Here is a 17,169-nt window from a genome sequence, read left to right on the forward strand (position 1 = left end):
GTAGTCCATCCATGACAATAAGAAAGCATGAGGTGAAGATCTTAGTCATCTGACAAAAAAATAAAAGCTCAGACTCAAACATCATGCCAAGTTTATAAGTGCTATGCTTGAGTTTTCTTTTTTCTACAGCCAAATAAAAAGAAAAGATATATCCAATAAATAGTCTAAATAGCAGTTGCTATAATTACAGGACTTTCCGTTGCAATATATAGTCGAGTATCATCTTTTTATTTGCAGAAAAGGATGCTGTGCTTCCAAAGAATTTGACTTAAGTGGCTGGAAATACTCGAGGGCCTCGGATTGAGCCCTGTGGAACACCACATGACAGACTAGCTATTGGAGTGTCACTGTAGTGAGACAATCAAGGTAATGTATATTTATTTAAGGAGAGAAATGTCTGAGTTTGTGGCCTTGTGCCTGTTATACCCCTCTTTGTATTCTTTGATGGGATTATTTTTCAGTTTAAAAAAGAGAGGACAGTAAACACGTCTTTTGAATGTTATGAGGTGTTGTAACATCCGTTGTTTTATTCAGTTGTCACGTCAATAAATATTAATTAAAAAGGAAATAAAAGGAGGAAAATATATGAATTGTCATCATATTAAGAAGAAAATAGTGTTTATGAGAATACCATCGCTTCAGGAAAAGACGTCATCAATTATAATTTTTCGTCTCATTCACTTGTTTTCTTATACGACCTGAATATCGATGTTTCCGTTTCGTCACGAAACAAATCAATTGCATAAATGTGTTCACTATTTGGTAACACTTGATATGTCAGATATGCAGATAAATAATTAGGAAACGACAGAAGAAACTGTGGTTGCATCATTTTCATTCACCGTATAACACTGCATCGTATGCCTGCGAGAGAACACGCACATCTCCTCAAATGAACCCTCCGTCTTTTACCTTATAGTGTGTGTGTGTGTGTGTGTGTGTGTGTGTGTGCGTGTGCGTGTGTGTGTGTGTGTGTGCGCGCGACCTCAGCCACCTTGCTGTCTCCCGCCAATTAAAATTCTGGTGGTAATTAAAGCAGATCAGAAACGAGGGAATGCTGCAGACAAGGGCGAGAGACTATGCATGGTAATTATGTGGAGGGAGAGAGAGGGGGAGGGGGGGAGTCACACATCACATTTTCTCTTCTTTCTAGACTGATCCTCTGCAGTCTGATACGGTGCACCGACACTTATTACATAGTGTGTAATCGATCGATAACTTATTGGTTTTGGTATGAAGGCTCAAATATGAGCTAAATATCCTTTTGTTTGAGACGGTGCATCATATTCGAGGAACCCTGATGTTCTCTTTGAATATCCAGCTTCTGCAGAAAATGTTGCATTATGGGTGGTTTGCAGACTTCATGTTGTTCGGCTCGTGACGTCCATTTATAGTGTTTCTTTTAGACACCAGAGTACATTATTGTCTTTACGTGGAGACCTGGAGTTCTTTTTAGTCTCGTAAAGTCTCTTCAGGGACACCTGCAGTGCATTACTGTCTTTATGCAGACACCTGGAGTTCATTTTTGTCTCCATGTAGACACCTGCAGTCCATTATTGTCTCTACAAGGACACATGGAGTCTATTAGTGTCTTTACTCAGACACCTGGAGTCCATTATTGTCTCTACATGGACACCTGGAGTTCTTTTTAGTCTGTATGTAAAGTCTCTACAGGGACACCTGCAGTCCATTATTGTCTCTACAAGGACACCTGCAGTCCATTTGTGCCTCTATGTGGACACCTGGATGTCATTATTGTCTCTACATAGACACCTGAAGTGCATTAATGTCTCTACTTGGACACCTAAATTTCACCGATGCTACGAGGAGAATCTGTGTTTGAATCCACTTTGACGTCGTAAAGGGTGAAGCATCAGTGCTGTTGCTATGGCTACCTGACAGCGTAATATACCTCGAGCTCTTATTTAGACCAGAACTGAGCTGGAGGCCGATACCTGTCGGCCAATCAGAGGAACGGGTGTTTTCTTTTCTGCGATGGTCTAATAGTGGTCGACCGCTGAAACATAGATTTAATTTATCCCATTTCCAACAAACTACTCACTTCTTCATTGATCAAAAGGGGAAATTTAAATCATTAGCTCAGAATGGCAGAAGAAAATTTAAATATCATCACGTTAAAAAAACAAAAACGTGGCGTCAAATGAAGAGAGTGAGGCGGCAGAAACATCAGCTGCAGTGTGATAATTAAACCGAGGTACGTGTGGTTAGGTGTGTATGTATAAGAGATTGGGCGGTGGCGGTGAGACGAATAGGGGGAGAGCGGGGGGGGGGAGGGGTAATGTTCACATCCTATACTAGCGGTTGCCATGGGAGACAGGCTGCATCCCTCCTGGTCCTCATACTGCAGCATCCGCACGGTGCTGTCGCCATGGTGACATCCTCCAGAGAGAGAGGGGGGGGGGGATGAGAGAGGAGAGAGACAAAGAAAGGTAGGGGAGGAAGAAAAGAAAGAATGACTTTGAACCCCCCCCCCCCCCCCCCCCCCCCCTCAACTCATTCAGTACAATGCACAGCACGAACTGTGTCTCTGCTTCAATAAGTTATGGATCCCAGCAGAGCGATGTGGAGAAATGCGGCGATTTGCTCTCAATCGCCGGTCTTCGGAATGAGGTCAGGTTTAATAAGGATAATAAGCAGCTTTATTCTGCTATTTCTCTCATTGTCAGCACATTCCACCCACAGATCCGACAGACTCCGAACGTCTTTGCGTGGGATTCAAACTGCATGTGCGAGTGATTCCACACGACACACTCAACCGTTTCAAAATCAACCAGGAGTTACGTCTCAACAACTGCGAGGCTGAGGCTGAACTCATCAATATTCATGTTGTGTTTTCGGTTTTGGGTGGTTTGTTTGTCTGTTTGGAAGGATTATGGGGAAGAACTACTGGCTCGGTTTTCGTGAAACTCGGTGGAAGGGTGCAGCGCGGGCCGAGGAATCCGGATCCGAATCACTGGCCGGATTAACAAATCATTATAAGACTGAAGTCTGTGCTCTCCGAGTGCCCTTCTCGTTCCAAATGGTATCTTTCATTTGAGTCTTTTCTCCTCAGCTTTAAGGAGCATTTTAGGATCTTTCTGATTATTTTTAATTATATTTTTTTGGTCCCACAACTTTATTGTTCCTGTTCTGTTTCGTAAGCGACATCTCCCTTTTGTTAAGCCTCTGATAAAGATGTTAACCAGCAAACAGCAGACACTCAGTTGAAGACTAGCTGGTGAAGAAAGTGGAGCATTTAGCAGCTCAAGAGGCAGATATTTTCCTGAAGAGGTGGTGGAGAACAAAACCAGAGCAGAGTAAGAGTTGATATTGGACTCGCATTGGACTCAGCAACTAGTCAGACCCCTTCTCTTCTCCCAACTATTGTTATGTTGTAAAATACTGAATACCCCATGATGACGAAGCTAAAACAAGCTTTGGGCATTCAGACCCGCCGCTGTGACACTTGAAATGCTGCTCAGGTGCTGGCTGCCCGTTTCTCTGCGTCATCTTTGAGATGTCTCTTGACTGGAGTCCACCTGTGGTACATTGAATTGATTGGACATGATTTGGACGGACTCGCACCTGTCTATAAAAGGTCGCACAGCTGAAGAGGAAGGAGGTGGAAGGAGCTGCCTGCAGAGCTCAGAGACCAGATTGAGTCGAAAAAGACATTTCTGCTGCATTGAATTTGCCCCAAAAGCACAGTAGTCTCTGTAGCTCTCACGCGTACGTGGAAGAGGTGGAGCTCTTGTCAGTCACGGGGTGTTGGCTGTAGATTAAGGAGCGAGACGTTGGAACTCATTTAACGTTGGAACTCATTTAAAAGCCTCTCGTACGAAGAGATGGCTGTTAAATTGGCTACGAGTGATTCAGGAGAACTCGCCGCATTCAACAATTCTTCTTGTATTTGGAGTTTTCTCTCTGTGTTAGTCATGTGACAGTATGCTGTGTTCTAAGCCTACGCTTTCATTCCTTAAGCAGTGTTGAGTTGGACAATACATCATTGATATTTTATAATTACGTTCTACTGTTTGAAATACAGGCTAATGTGGAATCATTTCTTCTTTTATTTCAGTGACTGTCGACGCTCAGGTGAAGCAACATTAACTGCACAATGCCCTGGCTCTAACAGGCCGATTATTCATTCTGGCTCCTAATGCTAATTTACAATTCTCATAAACGCACAAGTGGCATCCATCGTGTTCATGCAAAGTTTGCAAAGAAACGAAACAAAAAAAGACCATATTTCACCTTCTTTTTCTAAACCTAACTCAGTATTTCGCGACCTTTTCCTAAACCGAAGTAAGTTCCTGTGAAGATGGAAGTTTATTCTGAAAGATGGACACGTGTTCCTGAGCAGTAACTTTTGTATGTAAGATATCACCGAACCAACATGAAGATGCATTGATCTGCATCCCGTCTCTCTGATTGGTCTGAGCTGCACTGCGCTGAGATGAAACTCATATCCGTCTCCTCATCTGATGCTGGGGGAAGACGCTAATGTCAAATAAAGCGAGTTAGATGTGGTTCATTAATGTTTGGAGGAAACTTCCCGACCTGCTATAGAAAGCAAAAACAAGGATGATGAGATGTGTTCTCTCTCTCTGCTGCGTCTTTGTACAATCAGACGTGTGTCGTAAGCTCCTGTGATCAGCTGATGATTGACTGATTAAGTGATTCAGCATCGTTTCCCCCGGAGAGGAAGACATCAGACGACCTACTTTCTCTCTCTCTCTCTCTCTCTCTCTCTCTCTCTCTCTCTCTCTCTCGCGCTCTCTCGCTCTCTCGCTCTCCTCCTCCTCCTCCTCCTCCATGTGTCTCTACCTCTGTGTCTTTCCTTCTCTGTCACTTCAGTGGTTTGTCAGCACGACTATTTACGCGAGACGATGAAAGGAGAAACCGTCCCGCGGTGAGATTGTTTCCACCGTCGAAGCAGCTTTTCAAGCCAACGTGGATGAAAAGTCCTCAAAGTGTTCAGAAAAAAAAAACATGGAAATTTTGAATGTCTTTAATTCTGTGACAACTGGGCAACTCCGTCTGCTGATGAAGATGATCAAAACCGTTTTTACAAAAGGTGTCATTTCATAAAGCAACTCACAAATAATACAGACGCTCTTTCTTTTTTTTCTCTTTTTAGAAGAAGTGTTATTTTGGTGAATATCAGAGCTCTTATTTTACAGTTTGACTCTGTTCCTGAGAGTCTCTGTGCCCTTTGCAGCACCATCAGTCTGCTCGCCAGCGATTCGCCATCCTGCCCTTCTCATTATCTCTCTTGTTACCTCAGGCGTCAAACCACCGCTGTCCTGAGCCGTGCAACCTCTATATGCCAGCCTCCCACACACACACACAGACACACACACACACACACACACACACACAGCCTCTACAGTGAAAAACAATACCGTAGAGATGCTCCCAAATAACCTCAAAAACATCTCAACGAGTGCTGTGATTTCATAATGGATGTGTAAATGTGATCGTTTCACCTAAACTAAGCCCACCCAAATGAAAGGCAATACTTCCACAGCCTCATCTTCAGCCTGTGAAAGCCTCTGTGGTCTTCAGTGCAGCTGCTTTGATGTATATTTCACCTGTGTGATGTTTCAACCAGGATTTGTGCAGAAACAAATCAATCACATCCCATTCTAAGACAAATGAGATGATATTAAGAGTTGATGATCTTCAGAAAAACTATGATTTCAGCACCGTTACTCGTTCAGGCCGCGGCTGTGTTTTGCAGCGGCCCCTATACGTTTGTTGGTAATTCAGCGTTTCCAAAGTAATTCCCCATCCAGCAGTGCGACCCCTCTGGGCTGCAGGACGGACGGCCATCGGTCGCCGTCACGGCTCCAGACTCCGTCTGATTGGTTTTCCTATCGGCGGCCCCGTGACGGAGCGCTGGATTACCGAGCCGGAGGCTGCCGACCTGCAAACGCTGCCAATCAGGTGCTTTGGAAAGCGGAACTCCGGCTCGTTTATTGTTCAGATTCGGTTTCTGAGCTGCTGAGTGAGACGTTTGAAGCCCGCAGTCAACCAACCAATAGTTCTTATTTCACACGAAAATTCTGTACAATTTTCTGATTATTTAAAAAAAGAAAATTCCCGTTTACCTTCTGTTCATTGGAATGCTCAGGTATATTTTCTGTCAATGGTTTCTCCTTACATTCAGACAAAAATAATGAATACAAGTGAATATTGTACATGTTTGTTTTTCTATTAAATCTCACTGAAGGATGCAGAAATATTAGAAATGCAGCGAGGTTGGTCAATATTGAATTCTATAAAGGGACATTTTGGGAAAAAATATATATTCCCACGTCCCCGTTACAGACCGTTGTTCTATGAGTCGTTTGAATTAAAAGTTCTGAGAAATGGGAAACTCTGAACCGCTGAAACTAAACTTGAAAGAAGCGGATGTTCTTGTCCAGACAAATGTGGAAATGGTATACTTTTAAAACGATCTATCAGATCTCATTTTCCAGGGTTAAGAGAATCTGGGGCCTGAGCCACGCTTCTGGACTTCATATAGAAACACAGACTGATCGAGCAGCATCAGAGAAAGCACAGCATGCGGCGGGGTTCGTACCTGCGGTGTCTGGCGTACTTCCCGCTGACGTGACCGCTGCCATCGCAGCCTGGAGTGGGACAGCTGAGGAGGAAGCGGAAGCGTTGGTCAGGAAGTAGAGTGATTGTTGGGAACAAACAGAACTGATGGTGGAGAAGTGGATTATATTGCAGGCGTGATATTTCCACAAACTATTCCTTTGGGTCTCCTGATCGCCACAAACGCTGCATTTCTACTTCTCCGCACGTGACGGTCCAGCCCAACATCGTGGCAGGCCGAGACAACAGTCACGACATTCTGAATCCATCGGTCTGTGGGCATTAAAGATGTCCAACAAAGACAGGACGTCGAGCCACGAGGCCGGCGCTCGACGCCGCGTCGTGGTTTGTCGCCAATACTTAACTTTTTGTTCTTGTAACTTAACATCGGCCCCCAAAACAAGTCTTTACGATCAACACTGCGACAAATCGTGTCCGTGTGCACGAAACCAATCGATTGCATTTTGTCACTATTTCACAAAACTGCAGTGAGATTGTGTTGGACGGTCGAGAAAGACGATGAAAGTTTGTTTATTTAAAATATATAAATAGGTGAAAACCTGAACAGAAACTATGCTCTAGATGCTGATATATGCTGGTATCGTCCATCAGATAACAATTAAGCTCATTTATATTTATCCGTTCCATTTAGTTTCATAAAGTTCGGAGGTTTGTGTGTTTTTACTGAAAGAGTTGATCCCTCTCTGCTAAACAGCCTCGACCTGAGAACTTCAAACAACCAGAGAATCTGTCACAAAAGAAGCCTGCTAGTTATGTGATTTATTTTTATTTTATGATACGGACAATCGTATTAAAAGTTCCTCCAAAAATAACAAGAAAACTCATCTCTGAAACAATATTCACATCAATAATCTGCTCAAACTTCATCCGGGCGCTCGTTTTAGACAGACCTGCTGTTGCGTTGCGTTCCCTGTTTGGTGTTCTCAGTTGTTCTGTTATTGTTATTGCATTGAGTATAAGATGAGATATCCATGAAGCCGCTTTAAGGAGGCTCAAGCATGACTTGTCAACAACATTGTGGCCTTGATTTGGAAACACTCGTCATTCAGCAGGTTGAAGTTGTGTTTCTGGGTTTTTTGTGTGGTGGCTGCAGGTTTTCTCTGAGTCACTGCTGCAGCGTTCAGGCCCTGAAGGCACGCAGACCGCCGGCCAACGCACGCCGCTGGGCTTCAGGGACGCTGCACCCGCAACCTCTGACCCCGCCAACACACCGCAGAGCTCCGCCCACCCTCCACCCGGCATCACCTGATCTCCACACCCTGTAGCATAGGCTGAAAATGAGAGCCGCACCGAGAGAGAAGGTGAAGATTTGACATCACGAGTGCAGAGAGAGAAGGAGGAGGAAGAAGAAGGAAGGCAGGGAGATGAAAAGGGGACGAGGGAAAAGAACGGCAAGGAGAGAGGAGGGAGGAGACAAAGACTAGGAGAAGGAAAAAGAAGAGGAGAAGGAAGGAGGGAGGAAGAGGAAGGAGATCAGGAAGATAGAGAAAGAAGGCAATGAGATAAAAAGGGAAGAGGAAGAGGGACAAGAATGGCAAGGAAGGAGGAGGAGGAAGAGGAAGAAGAGGAGGGCAGGGAAGGAAATGAAGCAGATGGGAATGAGGAGGAAGACAAGGAGAACAACAATGATGAGAAGGAGAGAGAGATAAGTACAAAGGAGAAGCAGGAGGAGGAGTGGAGGGATGAATAAGGGAGTAAAATAAAAGGATGAGGATGAACAGGAAGTGGAGAGGGAGAAAAAACATGAGAAGAGAAAGAGGAGGAAACCCGAAGGAGGAGGAACAGGAGGAAGTTAAAACATGTTGAGAAGGAGAGAGAGAGAAGAGGAATACAAGAGGAAGAAAGAACAGGAGGAAGAGGAGAGGGAGAAAATAACATGTTGAGGAGAGAGAAGAGGAAAAAGAAGGACGAACAGGAGGAAGAGGAGAGGGAGAAAAAACATGATGCAAAGGAAAGAAAGAGGAGGAGGAAGAGGAGGAAGAGGAGGCGGTTCATTCAAGGTGAGGCGGCTCATCAATCAGTGGAGGAGCAAAGACTGATCGTGTTGTCGTATTGATCGTGTGTGTGCGTGTGTATGTGTGTGTGTGTGTGTATGTGTGTGTGTGTGTGTGCGTGTGTGTGTGTGTATGTGTGCGTGTGTGCGTGTGTGCGTGTGTGATACAATGTCAAACACGCTTTCCAATCATGCCTAAAATTCCCAAAATGCATCAGTGCAACCTTAACCTCAACAAGCTGTTCTTATAATCCTCCTTTTCTTTTCTTTCGACAACATCTTTGTCTCCTCTGCGGAGAGAAACTTGTTTCCAAAGCAACTGAATATTTCTTTCACGAAGTTTCCTTCTCTCTGGTTCTTGGTGCAGAGATCCGCATCACGTACAGCAGGGAGAGTTCAGCAGAGACTGTAAAGGGAGCGCATGAGGGAGACCACAAACGATCACACAGTCACCATGTGGAGGGCATAACTGGACCAAAGCACTTTGAGCTGCCGTCGCCAAAAACTAGATTAGAACTATGAAGAACAAAATGAATAAAATGTGACTAAACTGAGTCTGAAGACTAAATCTAAAATGAACACAATTCACCGTGTACGTTCTGATCCGGAATCACTTTTGTAAGATTTCAGAATAAATGAATTCTTACATTAAAAAGAAAGGATCTTTATTCATCGATGTTATTTCTGTAATTTACATGTAAAACAGGTCGACATTTTTAAAAGTAGCCCAATGGACACGCTGCAGCTCGATGAACCGACACGTCACTGCAGAATGTACAGAAACGTCCCGGAGTCCTGAGTGAAGCAGCGTCTCTGCTGTTGAGCCTCATCCACATCAACGGGCTGATAGAAAGAGTAACGCAGAACATTCCACCAGCACTTCTGCATCTCCGTCCTCTTTTAAAACGTTTGAGCAACGGAACCGTATAACCGTCACGCAGTCACTGCTGAACCGTCGCACGAAGTCTGCTTTAGTTTCAGCAGCACAGCACTTGGCGGCGCTCTGCTTGTTTGTTTTTAATCATGGTGTTCTTGGCACCAGGCTTTTTGCTTTTTTCTCACTCTCACCATCGACACAATGTGAAGCAATGCTTTCGATCTCCCTCTAGAGACGTCAGGTTAAGGGGGGGGGGGGCAGAAACACCGGCGATTTAGATCAGGAGTTATCGCGATCCATCCTCAGGGGAGCACGAACGCGTTCACTGAATTTGAATATTTCTTGTGGACATTTTGGCCAAGGAGGAAGAGGTCACATCTGCCCAGTCGATCCTCCATCTTTAGACCGTCTCAGCTAGCAGGACCAACACAAAAATCACTTCCAGACAAACTGGAACTCAGATCTGTGATGCGTCATGAAACCGCAGCTCTCTTCCCCCTGAGCTGACAGATGTGACGAGTTTATTTAGCAATTAGCATTCAGTCACGGAAGACTTTTAAAATCACGGCCACATGTCTTCTTTTCCCTCTAAATCTGCCACATCGCACCACAATGACAAATTCATTTCTGTGTGTTTATCCCTGCAGATTAGTCAGATTAGTCAGTGACGGGGATAGGAAGCAAATAAAAACTGATGAGGAATATTCAATGAGTGCTCGTGGCATGCTTATAGTATTTACTGTCTTATTTTCTACCATTACTGACAACTTCAAAGCTTCTCTGTCCACGTGTGGCCCCTGGGTGCACGGCCCTCACCGCCACCCGTCCGAGTTGAATTCTGGGTGAGTTCTTCCGCTCGTCTGCTCGGGGCTCTTGCACGGCACAGGACGGACATGTTGTTTACAGTAGAGCGCCGACCCGGAGCCAACCGGGTTCAACCGTAATCTGCTGCATACACCAATATTTGTCAGTTTTACTAAATGAGATTAAGTGAAGCAGAAACACACACAAACACACAGGTAACAGTGATATTCAGCATTTGCAGGTCAGCAGCTGCTGGTGTGTTTCTAGTCATCACACAAAATGTAGCGAATCCTCAAAATGTGACGGTCGAATTAGACTGAAAGTTCTCACATATGACCGTACTTCTGCTGACCCGCTCGACCGTGTGACATAACATCACGATTTACTCCAAATATCTACATTCATATATTCACTTCGCCTTCGAGCTCAGCTCCGTCTTCGGCTAAAACTATTTGGTAAAAGCTTCCGCGTGGCTGCCAGTGCGACGCTATGGGGTCAGATCAGTCTCAATAATCACAAATGCACACACGACAATTCACAAATATAACAATTCACAAATATATTCGATTTACAAATGCACGCAGAACGATTCACAAATACATTCCAATGCACAAATAAATAAATTACGATTTATATAAATGTAAAAAAAAAATCACAAATATATTTCTGCATTTGTAAGTATTTCTGTGTGGATTTTTTTATATTTGTCTGTGGATTTGTATGTATTTATTTGTGGACTGCATTTCTTTGCAGATCGCTACACGTATATTTGTGGGATTATTGAGACTATTTGAGAATATATTTTATAAATATTATATATATATATATATATATATATATATTATTATTATTGATATATTATTATTAATATATAGTATTGACAATCAGTATTGAGACTGATCTGACCCCATGACCACCGATGTATCTGAAGCTACATCATGTTCACGCGTGAAGAAGGAAAAACATTGTGTTTAATAAATCCCCACACTCAAATATGAATGAGAAATAAAAGGCAGAAAATGTTTGTCTCCGCCATCACTGAAAGCGAGTTTGACTTCAGCTTGTCAAGAACACTGAAACACTTCTTGCACTCATTGCCGGCTCACTCGCTCAAAAAGCACATGGAGGTTAAACCTCCACGACTGCCCCGTGCCGGCCCGCTGCTCCACAACCGGGACAGAACAATACAAAACACAACAGTAATGGCTCAGCACAGTGATGGATGTGCTGTGGGTCAGCGGAGGGGTTCCTACCTGAATAGCTCCTGTGTCACTGCTTCCACGGCGGCTTCAGACAGAAACACAACAAAACACATTCATGTTATCGCTCCAACAATCTGCAGCCGACCAACAATAATGAACACATCTGCTGTCTGTCAGCTTCTGCTTCACGTGTAATTATGTTCAGAGTCGAGTATTAGCTCATGTGTGTTCGACGTCAGGGCGTGGAGAGGAGAGAAAGGGACACACTGAGTGTCTTCTTTGTTATCACTCCAGTTTACAAATCAATGATGAAAAGAAAGGAAATTATTTAATGCGGTATCTGCTGTTCACGCTGTTTTACACAATGTACGTGAATATAAAGAACATATATATAATGTGTTGATCTTTCAATATTGTAAAGATAAGTTAAGAGTGCATTATTATTATTACTGCTAAAGCGTGGAGACTTTTAGAGCCAGCAGGTTACCAGTAACCAGTGTAGCATCAACGCATGGTGGAATCATCAAGCTAGCTCGCTAACTAGCAGCCCATAAATCAGTGAAATTGACGAACTTCATGTTTCATCCACACACTCCTATCACAGCCTAAGAGCACTTTGCTGTCGCCAGATGAGGGACAACTTTGTTCGGCTACTTTTGTGTAACCAGTGTAGCATTAAAACATGGTGGGATTAGCTAAGTAGCAGTGTAAGTAGCAGTGCTTTCACAGTGTAGAAAAGCGCATTGCTGTTAATCAAATTATGCAAATACTCCTGCTTCAGTCTGAGCCGGCTATTTACCCAATTCTGTAACGTTAATATTGACTAAAGATGTGTTACATGAACAGTTGTAAGAGCTGCTGACATATTAGCGACTAGCTAGCCAGCGTAGCCTGGCAGCCTTTATTAGCATGTTTCCTCAAATGTGCAATGATTCAGACATTTAGAACCAGGCTAATGCTGGAGAGAGAGAGAGAGAGAGAGAGAGAGAGAGAGAGAGAGAGAGAGAGAGAGAGCTGGTAAGTTAACATATTGTGGTTTTATTTGTACAGCTTCTAGACGGTAACAGTAGCGTCCGTGTTGCTGGTCACGTGACCACTTGCACCGATCATGGACTTTACGTGTTAGTCACAAGCTCATGAGTCCCATTTACAGGCAGCATTAGAATAGAAAGCGGAGGAACAGGTTCATACTTCTGACTCCTTTGGATCGTGTGCGATGGCGTTTTTTAACGGCATTCACCTCCATCTGGAAAGGAAAACCAAAAGTCAAACTGTTGTGTTTTGTTTTTTTGTTCATCACATAATTAAAGTTTGGTGCCTAGAAACTCCCTTCTGGCAAAAACACGCGCTGGGTTGTGAAAGTGTACCTTTACCTGGTCAGAGCTCAGTGTGGCACCGTCCTGCAGCTGAAGAGTCTTTACACCAAACGGAATTTCAGTAGCCGTCTTCCAGAGTCATGATCTGCACAAAACAATAAAACAGCAGCTTCAGTCAGATTCACGTCACAGCCGTCGAACCTGTCCGCAGCTGTTTGTTCTGCTGAAGTTTGTCCGTGACCGAGACGTTGAACACAAGCCTGCTCAGTTCCTGTGCAGCTCACAAACATGTGTGTCTCTCTGACACATGTTATTCAAATATTTCCATGGAACTTCAGCACTGGGGAGACTCCTGCCAAACACCAGCTGCACATTTCTACTGATGTTTTAAAATGTGACATGTCGTTCATTCACATTGTACAGAGTGAAAATAATTCAGTGACCTGCAGGACACCACAACATTCCATTCACTCAGTCAATTAGTTTCTTTGGAAAGGTTTTCAGGACTTGCTGCTGAAAACATTTCAGAGACCTGCACCACAGACAACGAGTGACCCATGATAAGGCCAACAGCATGGATAAAAGAAGTCCTTTACTGCTTCAGTTTGACTCCTGAAAGAACGAGACGACGTCTTATTACACCAGACGAGAAAGAGATTTGCGTCTTAAAGCTGCATTCTCTCTAGTGTCCACCAGGGGGCGACTCCTCTGGTTGTATAGAAGTCTATAGAAAATGACTCTACTTCTCTCTTGATTTATTCCCTCAGTAAACATTGTAAACATGAGTTCATGTCTCAATCTCTAGTTTCAAGTCTTCTTCAACACAGCATGATGTTCATTTAGTACATTATGGTCCATTTAGAGTCACACAGACCATAAAGCAGGGGATGCTTTAGGGCGGGGCTTACTGTGATTGACAGGTCTCTGTCACTGTGTTAACCGGTCTGGAAGTTGTCCGTGTTTTTGTGTAAGAAATGAACCTTTTTACTGCGTGTTTTCTCTTCATGAAAGTTAATTTGGTCGCCTAAAAATGTCTCATTCAGCGCTCTGACGTACTTGGCTGTAAGCTTTTTAGAAACTGAAATGTCTTACCTACTACACACCACAGAGCAAACTTTCACACGACATAACACTTTTATGTTCTCAAGTCCCTTTGATGAAACCATATAACTAATTACTTTGCACTTAAATGTTACCCTTATACAATCATTTCTCTGCTTTTCATCTTTCTTTCACTTTCCATTTGAATGCTTAACGCTGCATTCCCGTTGACTGCATTATGTGAAGCACTTTAAACTTGCCTCGGCTAAGAAACATCCGATCACAGAGCAGCTAACGATTCTGCGTCAATCCTGGATGAATTCGTCAACAGTGATGAAGCGCTCTGAATTGATTCTCCATCCTGACTGCCTTCTTCTCCAAAGCATTGGCAGCTGAGGTTCATGGTCAAAGATGAGATCAGAATGTTTTCACTGTTGTTAAATAATCGAGGGTGACTCGTACGTTTCTATGCTTTAAAACCTTCAAGGAAATTGAAATGCAAAAGAAAATGTTGAAGGCCGCGTCTGACATTACTCGGGAGTTTAAAGTCCGACTTGTTTCAATCGTCTTCATTAAGACCACTGCAATGCTGAAACGTCACAAATGCAATCCAAACAAAACAACTGCATGTTTTTTTTGGGGTTATTTTTCTTAAATCACAGGAAAAATCTCATGAGATTGTTTCTGAGAGTGTTTCACCGCAAACAGCAACATGAAAGAGATCCGAGACAAGACCGAAACAACAGTTTGATGATGAAGACGTGAACACAGACGCTTCTCTCTCCTCGGCTGCAGTGCAGCTCGGGGGGGGGGGGGGGGGGGCGCAGCGTTAATATAAATGTAAATTCTGGACAGCCTCGCCTGAACTCTCAGCCTACTCCCATTATGTTGCCACAGCGTACTGAGGCCGGGTGCATCTGAGGCCGCCACTCTACTGAGCGTGCTCCAACGCAACTTACATCAAACAGTCTTCCCTCCCTCTGCTGTGAAGAGCTCGGCCGAGAGAAAATAATAAAAATCCTCCACCTCCCTGGAAACTATACCACTGAGTGGGCTGCACACTCAATGTGTGTGTGTGTGTGCTGCAGTGGGTGCATGTATGTACGTGCATGTGTGTGTGTGTGTGTACATGATGCACTAACCTCACCAGTGTCTATGTATGTCCTCACACATGTGTGTCCATAGGCTGCGTCCTTGTTCTGCCTCTGCACGCGTGTGTATACATTCTTGTACATCTATCTTTGTGAGGACCAATTTCAGTTTTAGACCTTCACCGTGAGGACATGTTGGATTGTCAGGACCTTTTGTATCGTGAGGACATGTTGGATTGTCAGGACCTTTATGGAAAATGAGGACCTATTCGCAAAAGTGAGGACATTTTTTGTAAAGTGAGGATTTTTTGTAAAGTGAGGACATTTTTTGTAAAGTGAGGATTTTTTATAAAGTGAGGACATGTGAGATGTTTTTGAGGAAGAGTCACGGCATTTTGCAAAGTGAGGACATTTTTGGAAAGTCTGGACATCTTTGGGAAATGAGAACATTTTTGCAAAGTGGGGACATTTTGTCCAATAATTTTTTCAAAGGGTTAAAACTCGGTTTCAAGGCTATAGGGAGTGTTTAATGACCATGAGGCTCCTCATAAGTATACAAGTACAATTACATGTGTGTGGGTGTACACAGCTATGTATAATAATGTACAATAGTATTATCCACCTTGTGAGGTTTTTTTTACAGAAGTTTTTGAATTTATTTTGGATGTTATGGCAGAGTAGCCTGAATTATTGAAGCAAAATATAAAAGAACAAGCTTGAGTAGTCAGTGCCTGTGTGTGTGCCTGTGCCTGTGTGTGTGTGTGTGTGTGCGCGCGCATCACAGTGTCCTATATGGCTGGATCGGCGCTGTGTGAAGAGGAGCTTCCTCCTGTTTAGTATTCAGTCCGACACTCTGCCTGTCTGGTACAATATGATGCAGAGCTCCCTATACTGAGGCACGCACACACACACACACACACGCACACACACACACACACACACATGTAGACTAACAAGCAGCAGAGAGCCTCACCTACTCTGCCATCGACGTATAGTACACTCTGTACCTGTGTGATTTCTGTCTCTGGAACACGGCCTGCTGGCTGCAGCGCCCCCTGTAGGCCAAAGCCGACTTCACACTGACAATACAACTTATTATCTTCTCACTGCTCTAACCGATCATTTAATAACCACATGATGTGCTTGGGAGAGTCAATTATTTCTATATCAAGACATCTCAGAGAGTGTTTGTTGTCAATTAAACCCAATGATTAAATACGTTTCAGCCATCAGCTCGCTGCTAAGCGACAGGGTTTCTTCGATGGTTACCTGCATATAACTTCAGTGCTGATTGAGAACAACGGTTGGATAATTGTTGGCCAGAACTACTGTATGTCTATGGATGCCTTGAAGAAAAATGTTACCAGACACCTGCCAGCCAATCAGAAACAAGCATTTTTTTAGGCGCCTCCAACAGATGAAGCCTTTGTATTTGGGGAAACGTTTTAGTCTCAAAGACTGAAATCGATTGTGACACAGGCTTTGGGGAAATTATGAGTACATTATAAAACTAGCCGAATTACTCTAATCTACGCCCATGACTGTTCTTTTGAGACCTTCTGATAATAAACCCACAAATCTATAATCTGATTAAATACAAAAGAAATACAAAACAGATCCTCCTTCATGGGCTGGAGACAGAACTATGCAGAGCATGTGGTTTCTGAAAAGAGCTGCTTATGGAATTCTATTTATGAATAAAAAATGAAAATGACTTCATAGTGCAGAGATTTGCGGATATTGCTTTCTGTTATCTTTCGGTGCAGCTTGTTAATCTGGTTCTGGGTGATTTGCAGGAGAAAAGACATCTAGCCGTGTATTAAATGTGGGTGCTGAAAAGTGTTATCTGACGATACATCGATATGTAGGAAGGTCCACAGGACAAAGCTGTAAATCTACACACACTTAAAGTGTTATTGCGCAGGTTTACAAGTGAGATGCGGCTTGTTTACTTCCACCTACAACACAAGTTACTCGATAAAGTCATTCTCAGCCGATTATCAGATCGAATCAGAAAAAAAAGACTTCTTTGTCACATGTCACCAGTCCCTAAAAATGTTCCAGATTCAGGCCTGCAGAGCCGGCGACACACATCCGAACACTCGCAGGCAAATGTTTGTGAGCCCAAACACACAAACACAGCCAGGTGAGGTGTGTTGTTTGCGGCGGAGCCCGACAGCAGCTCGGTGTTTTATTACAGCAGAGCACTTTTATCAAA

General features: G+C 43.6%; 1 protein-coding gene across 1 annotated transcript in view; it reads right to left on the reverse strand.

Annotated features, from left to right (window-relative positions):
* myt1la (myelin transcription factor 1-like, a) overlaps positions 1 to 12,749 on the reverse strand; it is a gene marked incomplete at both ends in the record, with an annotated part of 47,102 nt that extends 34,353 nt beyond the window's left edge. The window contains 3 exons of the mRNA XM_079290387.1: positions 6,590 to 6,652; positions 11,555 to 11,588; positions 12,695 to 12,749. Of these exons, the coding sequence (XP_079146513.1) occupies positions 6,590 to 6,652; positions 11,555 to 11,588; positions 12,695 to 12,749 (152 nt within the window). The remainder of the gene's footprint in view (positions 1 to 6,589; positions 6,653 to 11,554; positions 11,589 to 12,694) is intronic.
* Between the last annotated feature and the right edge of the window lie 4,420 nt (positions 12,750 to 17,169).

Source organism: Melanostigma gelatinosum (assembly GCF_949748355.1).
Source record: "Melanostigma gelatinosum genome assembly, chromosome: 19".
Classification (NCBI taxonomy): Eukaryota; Metazoa; Chordata; class Actinopteri; order Perciformes; family Zoarcidae; genus Melanostigma; species Melanostigma gelatinosum.